At 44.0% G+C, this 12665-nt stretch overlaps 1 protein-coding gene across 1 annotated transcript in view; it reads right to left on the reverse strand.

The window, feature by feature from the left end:
• LOC136588668 (G protein-activated inward rectifier potassium channel 1-like) overlaps positions 1 to 12665 on the reverse strand; it is a 51134-nt gene that overhangs the window by 7814 nt on the left and 30655 nt on the right. The window contains exon 2 of the mRNA XM_066588064.1: positions 1714 to 1930. Within this exon, the coding sequence (XP_066444161.1) occupies positions 1714 to 1930 (217 nt within the window). The remainder of the gene's footprint in view (positions 1 to 1713; positions 1931 to 12665) is intronic.

The raw sequence follows: 12665 nt of genomic DNA on the forward strand, positions 1-12665 counted from the left end.
ATAATGCAATTAAAACCAGCCTTGAATATATGCCTACTGTCTTCATGGACCTCATAGCATCTTCTATGTACGCATGAATATGTGTAGGCCCTTGCTGTATTGTGATTAGTTGCTTGTAGAAAGGGCCTTTAGTTTGCAGCTGACCTTGTACAGTTGGAAAACTCAATTGTTTACTGTCTGAAATCTTGAGGCCTTAAAGGGGTTGTCCCGCGAAACAAAGTTGGGGTATACACTTCTGTATGGCCATATTAATGCACTTTGTAATGTACATTGTGCATTAATTATGAGCCATACAGAAGTTATTCACTTACCTGTTCTGTTGCTGGCGTCCCCGTCTCCATGGTGCCGTCTAATTTTCAGCGTCTAATCGCCCGATTAGACGCGCTTGCGCAGTCCAGTCTTCACCGTGTTGAATGGGGCTGCTCGTGCTGGAGAGCGCTCCTCGTAGCTCCGCCCCGTCACGTGTGCCGATTCCAGCCAATCAGGAGGCTGGAATCGGCAATGGACCGCACAGAAGACCTGCGGTCCACCGAGGGTGACGATCCCGGCGGCCATCTTCGCAAAGTAAGTAAGAAGTCACCGGAGCGCGGGGATTCGGGTAAGTACTATCCGTTTTTTTTTTCAACACATGCATCGGGTTTGTCTCGCGCCGAACGGGGGGGCTATTGAAAAAAAAAAAACCCCGTTTCGGCACGGGACAACCCCTTTAACCCTTTTAATGACCAGCCTATTTTGCATCTTAATGACCAGGCAATTTGTGCATTGTTATATTCCAAGAGCCATGACATTTTTATTTTTTGTCAATGTAGCCATACGAGGCCTTATTTTTTTTGCAGGATGAGCTGTATAGTTTAATGGTATCACTTTGGGGTACATATAAGGTATTGTTTAACTTTTGAAATCAATGGGTTCTATTTACTGTGTATTGCGTGCGCAAATTTTGCCCTTGCAAACCCCTGTACAAATACGTCCATGTGACACAGGGCTTAAAGTGAAGACAGACTTAAGCCCCATTTACAAGCAAAGATGATTGCTCAAAATTCATTCAAAAGAGAGGGAGAATGACAGTTTGAGTGATCATTTTGCATACGCTGCTAATGGGCACTAATGCCCATTAGTAACTTATTAGCTTAATTTGCATGTAAATGAGCCTCCCTGAGTTGTATGCAGAGAACAGCAGTCTGTTATCTGCATACAGACCCTTTTTCTGCCACAGGACTACAGCTAAAAACAATGTTATCAGCGCTCTCGTGGAGAATCACAGCATGCGGTCCCTGCTATCAGCTGCCCGGCTGAATGATGGATTTTAAACTCAACATTAAATCATCGTTTGGCCAAAAAGCAAACAATGGTAGCATTTACGCACAACGATTATCGCTCAAAATACATCGTTTAAACGAATTTTGAACGATAATCGTCCTGTGTAAATGGGGCTTTTGCCTTCACCGTTCCTTCTCCCTGCTTTATTCTCTCTTACCCCTTTTATTTGACCTGGCTTGTTTTCTTTGTCTCACTCCCTGCTATTTCTCAATTTTTCGTACCTTGTCTCATTCCTCCCCTCTCCCCCTCTTTCCTTTTCTTCTGATCACATGCCTAACAGTAATTTATTGCATTATTGATCTGCTTGTTTGCCGAGTTAGGCTACACTGGTTGCGCTTGTTTTGTATTCCTGTTGCAGCACTCATGGAAAGATCACGATGTTGTAATTCTCACCTGTGGTTTCGACAATCCCTTCCAGAATGACAACAATCTCAAACTGTTCGCTCCTCAGTGATTTCTGTGAGAGATCAAAGAATGGGCTCCGGCGGTTGATCTCATGGCAGATAGTTAATGGAGAAACTAGGAATAGCTGATCAGCTCCCGTGCCAAATCCGACATCCAGCTCACGTTGGTCTAACGGCAGGAATTCACCTTCTGGGGTCTGTCTGGACTGAGAAACAATGGAAACATTAATTGCTTAATCATATGAGAAATTCTGCCTAGAATGTGGGTGGAAGTAATTAGTGGTGTGAATGATTCTTGTATCTTTTGCAGACGATCATTAACATATCATTGCAATTAGAGTACACAGTGACACACATGGCCATATTACAGATAGTAGGCGCACCATAGACCAAGTCCATACAGTCTCAACTACACCTCTGATTTCATGCAGAAGTCTTTTCTATTGAATTTTATGAATCCGCAAGAAAAAAAATGTGGCATGCTTTACGGAACTGCGTATGTGCTACAAGCATTGCTACTAGGGGAGAGTATTTGTATGGCCATGTAGCCTCCACCGTACAGGCTCTGCCATGGTCATACGTTTTTAGATTTAGGTGGTGTAGCTCATATTCATCCATACTCAGTACAGAAAGGATAATGTCTCACCAGATAAAACAACCAAGAAGGGGCTTTCCTTTTCGTGGAACTGTGCCTTTTTGTGGACATCTTTTCTTGGACACTGTTTATATGTAATTTATGGTGTTTTTAATATGTTTTGGCTTCAAAACAATGTCAGTTCTTCTAGATACACTCGTACAAAGTCAGGGGTTTTGTAGGTTTATAGTTTATTTTCATGTGTAGGTTGAAACACAGTCATTAACTGGGTGAGGAACAACCAAACTCTGCTGCAAAGGTGAGGTTGTGGAAGACAGTTTCATGTCACAGATCATACACCATAACAAGACTGAGCACAGCAACAAGACACAAGGTAGTTATACTGCATCAACAAGGTCTCTCCCAGGTAAAGATTTTAAAGCAGACTGAGGTTTCAAGGTGTGATGTTCAGGTTTCTTTGAAGAAGCACAAAGAAATGAGCAATGTTGAGGACCACAGATGCCATGGTCAGCCAAAGAAACTTAATGCAGCAGATGAAAGACGCGTCTTGCTTACTTTCCTTTGAAATTGGAAGACGTCCAGCAGTGCCATTAGCTCAGAACTGGCAAAACCTGCAAGTTTGAGTGCTGCATTTTAAGAAATGGATTTGGAGATTTGGTCAGGATTTATGGTGTCCTGAATGCTGAGAAATACAGGCAGATATTTTTCCATCATACAATCCCATCAACGAGGCATCTGATTGGCTACAAATTTATTCTGCAGGAGGACGACGACCCCAAACATACAGCCAATTTTAATAACCTCTATTTTCAATTTAAAGAAGAACAAGGAGTCTTAGAAGGGATGATATGGCCCACAGAGTCCTGATCTCAACATCATCCAGTCTGCCTGGGTTTGCATGAAGAGACAGAAGGATCTGAGCAACCTACATCCATAGAAGATCTGTGGTTAGTTCTTCAAGATATCTGGAAGAACCTCCCTGCCGAGTTCCTTCACAAACTGCGTACAAGTGTATCTAGAATAATCGATGCTGTTTTGAAGGTAAAGGGCGGTCGCACCAAATATTCATTTGATTTACATTTTTCTTTTGTTCATTCACTTTGCATATTGTTAATTGCCGAAAATAAACTATTAGGACTTCTATTTTTGAAAGCATTCTTACCTTGCAGCATTATTTGCACAGCTACATAAAACATTTACACAGATCAGCTCAAAGCCTGCATAGGAGTGCATTACAATACGAACTCCTATGCAGACGGCCGCGGTTTGGCCGTGCGAAATGTCGCGTGCCAAACAAACCGCGGCATGTCCTATTTTTGTGCGGGGCTCACCCGTCCGCCGGCTCAGGTCTGCGCATGCGCCAGCTGCCCGGCAGCCGGCACATGAAAGAGCCGGGGCGCGGGTGAGTACGCGCTGCTCTCTGCAGGCACTCGGGTTGGGTCTCACGGCGAGAATTCTCGCCGCCGGATCCGACCCGCTCGTCTGCAGGCGGCCTTAAGGTCCATTTACACTGGACGATTATCGCTAAAAATTCGCTAATCGGCGATCGTTTTAGTGATAATCGGCGCGTGTAAATGGGGCAAGTGCATTTCAGGCACTATTAGGTGATCCTTAAAATCAAGCTCACCTAAAAATCATCCATCACTTTTATCAGTAGTTCTCCAGAGGGAGTGCTGATAGCATTATTTCCCTGTGGAGAACAAAGGATCTGAGCGCAGATAATAGCCTTGGGCTATTAGCTGCATTCAGTGAAGCCTTAATTTGCATACATAATTGGTATTTAAGTAGCTACTTAAATACCAATTATTTTTTATGCAAAATAATCGCTCAAACTGTCCTTTGAGCGATCTTTGAGCAATTGTCTGCTCTTGTAAGTGGGCCTTTAGTTATAACAGTAAGTTTAAAAGTTCCCTTAGGCAGTAGAAGAATTTGAACAACCTTGTCAGGGACGGCAACTATTGCTCAAGGTCAGGACCGGACTATATTTGTTGCTCAGGAAATTGATGCTCCGGTCTCCATGGTTGAGTGATGAAGATTACTGCACTGTAGTGGTTGAAGTTCTAGTTTGATAATATAAAGCAGAATTTTTGTTGTAATATTAATCCCCTTCCTGAAATTCATTATATATACATGGAGAATGCCTGGTGTGAATGTGTAGAGTGGGCTCAAGAGCCAAGCCCACTCTATGTGGGGCTTGTATTGGCTTTCTTTGACAGTGGCATTTAAATGGCCTGACTGAGAAGACTCCTCACCACGAGATTGAAGGGTACTTTTTGGTTACCATGATAACCTAGAGCCTTGTGTAGGCCTCCATGCCGGCCATGGATCTCTTCCTGTTAATTAGGCAGGACTTAATAAAATGCCTGTAAATGTATGATATACTGCAGTACTGAAGTACTGCATTTTATTGTACATGTGATTGGACAATCACTTGTTCAAGTCTCCTATGGGGAATAAAAAAGCAAGTAAGAATAAGATAAATAAAGTTGGTTGTTAAATGACTAGTGAAAAAATATATTAAAAGCTGACGACAGCAGCTAGGTGAGTATTCATTTTTCTTCTAAGTAGTGCAGCTAGCTTGTACCAAGTTGTGCCACGTTTTCAGCAGCGCTGAAACCGCTGCCCATTCATTTCAATGGGTGACGCAGGGCTAAAAACAGCCAAAGATAGAGCATGCATCGCATGAGTGTTGTTTCTTGGTTGTGCTGCTGGCAACCAAATCTTTGCTGTAGAACATGCAGAAACATTGTATTGGTGTCAAAAGAAGGTAACAGCTATTTTTCTTTAAAAAAAAAGGTATTTTATTTTTTATTTCATGTCGCCTGGAAATGTAAAAATATATTATGTCATGAAAGTTCTGTTGAAAAATGAAAACAAAAAAGGGGTGCAGTGTGAAGGGGATAAGTTAGCACTAAATGCAAAACAACTGAAGACAAAAATTGGAAGTGTTGTCCATAACAACCAATCTAATCTCTGGTTGTATTTTCGAATATGATATGAAAAAAAGAATGAATAAAAATAAAAACTGTAATCTGATTGGCTACATTTCCTATGTGAAGCTCATTCTGTTATGTTCTAAGCAGTACCTGACACAGTAGTTCCCATTTTGTTGCTCTGCTGTGCCATACTGCACCCATCAGGCCCTGCTGTAGTCAGAACACAGATTCATACTTTACCATATTTGCATCCCCTTTCCATAAACACTTCTAAGCTCCGCCCCTGTCCATCCAGGAAGGTCCACAAAACATACTCAACCGGGGAACACCCACTTTATGCAAAGTAACACAAGCTCCACCCACTTATATGCAATGACATCTTTTTATCGATCACCAACCAACTCAGTTACTCATGCAGTAGCAGAAGTCTATATCTATGCCAGCATCTTACACTTATAGAGTTTGTGACTATGTCATGATTTATATATCTATATACACTATAAAAAGCGATCCATTCATTCTTATAATGCCTTTGGTACAATAAGGGTTCTTATGCATGGGCAGATTTCCTTTCCACAAGTCAGTTTGTGCTTGTTGATCCAAGACCATAGGCTTGACACTTTTATCCATAGCCTGCAGTCACTTGACTGGGGCTAAGCTGCAATTCCATGTACTACCTATAGAGTGGAGCTGTTCCTTGAAGAAAAAAAATAAGCCAATCTCAAACATTCCCTTTAATTGAGCCAGCAAAGCATTTGCTTCTCATTACAGGAACAGTAAATCTGCAGCCGCTTTTATAAGATGAATATAAGCTACTCATACACTTTAAAAGTAATCCCAAAAGCTTCCCAATATTGATTGACGTATGAGCACTATGTGATATTTCCGTCTGAGCTGCAGCTACTCGCATATCACATTTTGAAGTCCAATATGGGAGGTGCGGATTGCAGGCAACATCATGCAAAGCATAAAAGCATTAGATTTGCTCAACTATGGCCAAATCTGCTGCGGATGAGGCTATCACCCTGCTGGGAACAAGTGGGGTGGCAGCCCAGTCGTAGTGTGCATGGCCAGCTTTATTGAAATGGGTCACCATTCTGAAATGATTGGATCATAGCAGATAGCTTGAATAGAACTAAGCTGGAATTGAACTTGAAAATCGTGTATTTCGCATAGGCAGTAAAAGATTAATGGAGCATGACAAATTTATATCCACCAAAATGTGTAGGGAAGGAAAAAACTTGTGTGAGAAGAGAAATTAACCATTTTCCCTCACGCTATGAGTCTGAGCTAGGCCCTTCTGAGAGGGCGAAGCTGCCAACTTTCATGTGACAGTCAGAATATTTAAAGACTTGGCTTCAATATATTATTCTCCGCTTCTTGAGATGTGCTGCTGCTACGTAGGTTCAAGTAGTGTCGCTTCACTTTTGATTAACCCGAATATATATGTTAAGAGATGACATAACCAGAAATTTCCTTACATAATTTTGTTATTGGAATTGTTCCCGTAACAAGTGGGCGTCATCCATTAATAATCTATCAGGGCAGCAGAGAATTAAAATTCCTTGGTGTACAATGCAACAAGAAACAGACTAGTTTATTACCAGATCACTGTAAAACAGCATTAAATGGGTTATGCTGAGATAGAAAGTTATCCCCTATGCTGTGGATAGCGGATAACTTTCTGGATGGTCAAGGACCAAACATCGGGGTCAACACTGATCTACAACAAGGGACTTTAAAGATCCCTGCATGTGAAGAAGAGGTCACCCTTATGTACTTTTCATTTCAATGGGTACGGCAGAGATTGCCAAGTTCAAGTAGTTGGAAGTTTCTGGTACTCCCGTTGAAATGCCAGAGCCACTCCATTCATATGGGGGCCTTTGGGAACTCCTTTCATGAGGTCAGTAGAGATCACAGCATTTGAACCCCCATAGATAAGAGAGTTATCACTTATCTTGGCACGACTCCTTTGAATGAGTTGTCTTGGTTAGTTAAAAATGTCCCCCAATAATACTATTGAGTATACTAAGCGGTGGATGTCCAGTCACCCTCAGTGATTAGGCTTTCTTAATGACTGGCATTACTGATTTCCGTTACATGTATGTTCCAGGAAAAGCTCTCAACTAGAGATGAGCGAGCATACTTGCTAAGGCAAACTACTCGAGCGAGTAGTGCCTTATGCGAATACCCGCCCGCTCGTCTCTAAAGATTCGGCTGCCGGCACAGGTGAGCAGTGAGTTGCAGGAGTGAGCAGGGGGGAGCGGGGGGGAGAGAGTGAGAGAGAGATCTCCCCTCCCTTCCTCCTCGCTCTCCCCCGCCATTACCCCCCCCCCCCTTCCCCGCTGGCAGCCGAATCTTTAGAGTCGAGCAGGCAGGTACTCAAATAAGGCACTACTCGCTCAAGTAGTTTGCCTTAGCGAGTACGCTCGCTCATCTCTACTCTCAACGTATACATTTAACAAATGCTGTGACAGATGATACGTTGGCAAGATCCAAGTAGATGGAATAGCACAGTCTGCTGCACTACTTCATCCAATAAAAAAACATTATTCTCAACGGATACCGGATAAATGGAGGCCTACAGAATCCTAGTCTGGTGAGCCTTCCTGGCCTATGGATCTGTTTGAAATACTGTATGCACTGGAAGCCTTCCTGGCACATATGTCAAACAGAACATAAAAACACAGAGTGAAAGTAGTATTAGCAGTAATCTTCAGAGGAACCTGGAAGCTAAAGTTTGATTCTCCTGCAGCACCTCCACAGGTAAATTGGAGTATTACATGCTGCCCATTGAAATCAATAAGCTTTCTGTATAATGCATGGACAGGCTGGGTCCTCCGGAGAGAGAAAGAGATGACCTTTTTGTAGCTGCTGTTTACTTCAGCTAATTGATGAAGGTCCTGTATGAAGAATGTTCTCCATTAGGCTAACTGCACACAGGAGAGCGCAATATCTGATCGAGAAATTCAGCCTGATATCATGCTCAGTCACACTAGCATTTTAACGTCCGATTATTTGCGCGTTAAAAAACATCGCACTATATAGAACCAATGCTTTCCAATGGCAGCGGTCACATGTGTGAATTTTACATGCGCAAAAACGTCTGCGGTGAAAATTATAGGGCACCATTTGTTAAAACACAGGTAACTGCGGCATCAGTGTTTTTTGAATGTGCTCAATGGGGCCAGTGGCAGCAGCGCTAACCCCATTGAGAGCATACAGTGAAGATCACGATTCTCTGGCACAGCTGTGACAGCTGTGGCAGAGGACGGCAATGTTCTCCCATTGAATTCAATGGAGCCGGCACTACAGCCAGCTCTATTAAAAGCAATGGGCTGCCGGCAAGCCCTGCAGTGATTTTCGGGGAAGGGCTTTAAATATAAACCCTTCCCTGAAAATCATCCCTAAAATGTGTAAAAAATAAAAAAATATATATACTCACCTCTCTGCAGCTGCCGGGGCTCAGGCGCATCTAGCCGGGTCTTCTCCTGAACTGCTATGAAGAGCTTTCAGCAGGCGTGATTTTAAAATCCCCGCCTGCTGAAAGGGCTGCCTCTGATTGACTGAGCACTCCGACCAATCAGAGGCAGCTTCCCAGCTACTGAATGACAGCTGAGAGCTGCCTGTGATTGGTCAGAGTGCTCAGCCAATCAGAGGCAGAACTCACCCATTCATTGAATTCAGCAATAAAAAACTCCACATACAGAGCGGCGATCCCGGCAATATGGTTTTTACTATATTCCTGTGCAATTTTTTAACGCATGCGTTATGTGCACAAAAATTTGCGCGTTAAAACGCCCGTGTGACTAAGCCCAAAGGGTGAGATCCGCTGTGAAAATCCACAGAAAAAGGTGTGTTTTTTTATGTGGATCTGCAGGAAAGTTCACCCTAATTGTATTAAAAACTGTCTCCTAGAAAGAGCCCTCGGGTGCAGTCGTGAAGGGGAAGCACTGGCAATAGAAAACTCCACGTACAGAGTGGCGATCCCGGCACAAGACAGGAAGAAGGCGGCTCATCCTGCTGTGTGCCGGGAGAATGGAAAAGATGGACACCAAGAAGGAAGTGGAAGAATGGAGGAAGCCAACGAGCAGCATCTCTATACAATAGGCTTCTTATCTGTGAATATGTGCGCCTACTGTTGTTTGGCTATGGAGAGGGAGAATGAGCTGAGGTGACCCTGCTCGGTGATGGCAGCTTGGTTGTCTGTGCTGTAGGTACTGTGACTCTGCCATGGATGTGGGTGACCTTCAGGACTAAGAAGGAAGACATGAGGGCCACAGAGGTGAAGTCTGCTGCGGATCCCCATCAATGGTGCACGTTTGGCGTGAAAATTAGGTGGAGTTTGGGCTCAATTTTCCATTGCAGAAAATTTGCACCATTTTCCACAGATCGTCTACTTCCCAACAATTCGGAGCTAGTAGAGGATGAGTCCACTGTTTGGGGGTAGCTGCAAAGTGTGTTTCTTACTCTGAAAGACCCAACACGTCCATGTATTTCATGGACAGTCCATTAATTTTAATATACACTAAGCAATGCTTTATTTGCCCTGTGGTGGTGCTGCAGGAAATTTAAACACTTGCTGCCAAGTTCACACACAAATTATGGCTAATTTTTGGGCATCACTGCAACAGGACATCTTGTGGTCAGTTTATCATTGAAAGTCCTAACTAAGTCGAAAGCAGACACCACATTCAACTCAGAAAGCTTCAGAGGAAACCACCTAATAGCCCCATTATCATTACATAATATAACGATCAGCCACACTGAACTCATATACACCAAGTTTGACTAATATTAACATTATGAACTTTTAATTAGGAGGAAATGATATTATAATACCGGTATCTATACATGCCCAACTTTCCCATCATGATGGATTTCACATACAATATACTGTAACCCTCCAGGAAATTAAAGTCTTTTCTCAGTTGCAGAGAACTGATACCAGAATCTAATAAAAGTAAAACCCCTTCGGGTGTTAATATCACGTTTTATGGTAAAATATGGAGGTTTGATATTACTTTACTGCTACTCCACCAAAAAACTAATCAAAGTGTAGAAATATACAATAGTCGAAAAAAACCACAGCCAGGTATTAAATGGCAGCAGTAAATCCTCACTGGACTATCTCTGGGGTTTGTGTCCTCAGAAATGAAGTTTCATTTTATTCCCCATACTGTAGGTAGTTATACTGTGAGGATAGACTTGGATATTAAATGTAAATTGTCAGCAGAAAACTTCAAACTTCAGGAAAAAATGACAAAAAAAGGGTAGTCTGATTCCTTCAACCTGAAAGGCATCATGCACATGCCTTGGTGATGAGCAGTAGGCACTAGAGATGAGCGAACACCAAAATGTTCGGGTGCTCGTTATTCGGAACGAACTTCCCGCGATGTTCGAGGGTTCATTTCGAACAACGAACCCCATTGAAGTCAATGGGCGACCAGAGCATTTTTGTATTTCGCCGATGCTCGCTAAGGTTTTCATGTGTGAAAATCTGGGCAATTCAAGAAAGTGATGGGAACGACACAGAAACAGATAGGGCAGGCGAGGGGCTACATGTTGGGCTGCATCTCAAGTTCACAGGTCCCACTATTAAGCCACAATACCGGCAAAAGTGGGCCCCCCCCCCCCTCCCAACAGCTTTTACTTCTGAAAAGCCCTCATTAGCATGGCATACCTTTGCTAAGCACCACACTAGCTACAACAAAGCACAATCACTGCCTGGATGACACTCCGCTGCCACTTCTCCTGGGTTACATGCTGACCAACCGCCCCCCCTCCCCCCCACAGCGCACACCAAACTGTCCCTGCGCAGCCTTCAGCTGCCCTCATGCCACACCACCCTCATGTCTATTTAGAAGTGCGTCTGCCATGAGGAGGAACCGCAGGCACACACTGCAGAGGGGTTGGCACGGCTAGGCAGCGACCCTCTTTAAAAGGGGCGGGGCGATAGCCCACAATGCTGTACAGAAGCAATGAGAAATATAATCCTGTGCCACCGCCATCAGGAGCTGCACACGTGGGCATAGCAATGAGGAACCTATGTGCCACACACTATTCATTCTGTCAAGGTGTCTGCATGCCCCAGTCAGACTGGTAATATGTACCTTAACAGTAACCGCGTTGGTGGTAATGTGGTGGTGACTGCGGACCTAGTAGCACGGTTGTATTTTGTTGGTTTTCGGAATGCGGCCAGGATTAAGTGGGCCGTGGCGGGGGGATGGTGTGGGGACTCTCTTGTTGTGTCGGTAAAGGTGAAATTCTTGGACTGCCACCAGACGAACCAATGCAAAGGCATTTGCCAAGAATGTTTTCCCTGTTGGAGGAGGAGGGGGATGTTTTTGAGGCACTACGTGTCCTCTCCACGTGTCCGTGGTTATATGCACCTTTACAGTAACCGCGTTGGTGGGAAATGGCCTCGCCGCCATCATGTCTTTGGGAAGCCTCTGTTTCCACACCCCAGAGACATACCATTAGCAGTGGTATAGGCAGAGCCCAGAATTCGTAACATTTCAGCCGTAGCATTAGGACAGGCCCCACTAACATATCACTAGCAGCATTATAGGAGGAGCGCAGTCTTCGTTCCATGTCAGCAATAGTAGCACTCAAGACAGGCCCCAGTAACAATTCCAAAGCAGCAGTATAGCGGGAGCACAGTCTTCGTTCCATGTCAGCAATAGTAGCACTCAAGACAGGCCCCAGTAACAATTCCGAAGCAGCAGTATAGCGGGAGCGCAGTCTTCGTTCCATGTCAGCAATAGTAGCACTCAAGACAGGCCCCAGTAACAATTCCGAAGCAGCAGTATAGCGGGAGCGCAGTCTTCGTTCCATTTCAGTAGCCTTAGTATAGCCAAGGCCCAAGTTACATTTATGTAGCTAAAGTGTACGCCAACCCCACACACCTTTCTGTACCATGAGTGCAGGCGAAGAACATACAAATTGCTATGATTACACTGTAGGTGAGGGCCCCAAAAATTTGGTGTACCAACAGTACTAATGTACGTCAGTAAAAATTGGCCATGCCCAACCAAGATGGCAGGTGAATCGCTTTGGTTAATGTGGCTTAAGTGGTAACTAGGCCTGGAGGCAGCCCAGTGTAACGAAAAATTGGTTCAAGTTAAAGTTCCAACGCTTTTAAGCGCATTGAAACTTATAAAAATTGTTCAGAAAAATTATTTGAGTGAGCCTTGTGGCCCTAAGAAAAATTGCCCGTTCAGCGTGATTACGTGAGGTTTCAGGAGGAGGAGCAGGAGGAGTAGGAGGAATATTAGACACAGATTGATGAAGCAGAAATGTCCCCGTTTTGGATGGTGAGAGAGAACGTAGCTTCCATCCGCGGGTGCAGCCTACGTATTGCTTACGTATCACTGCTGTCCGCTGGTGGAGAACAGAAGTCTGGGGAAA

The sequence above is a fragment of the Eleutherodactylus coqui genome, chromosome 13 (assembly GCF_035609145.1).
Source record: "Eleutherodactylus coqui strain aEleCoq1 chromosome 13, aEleCoq1.hap1, whole genome shotgun sequence".
NCBI lineage: Eukaryota > Metazoa > Chordata > Amphibia > Anura > Eleutherodactylidae > Eleutherodactylus > Eleutherodactylus coqui.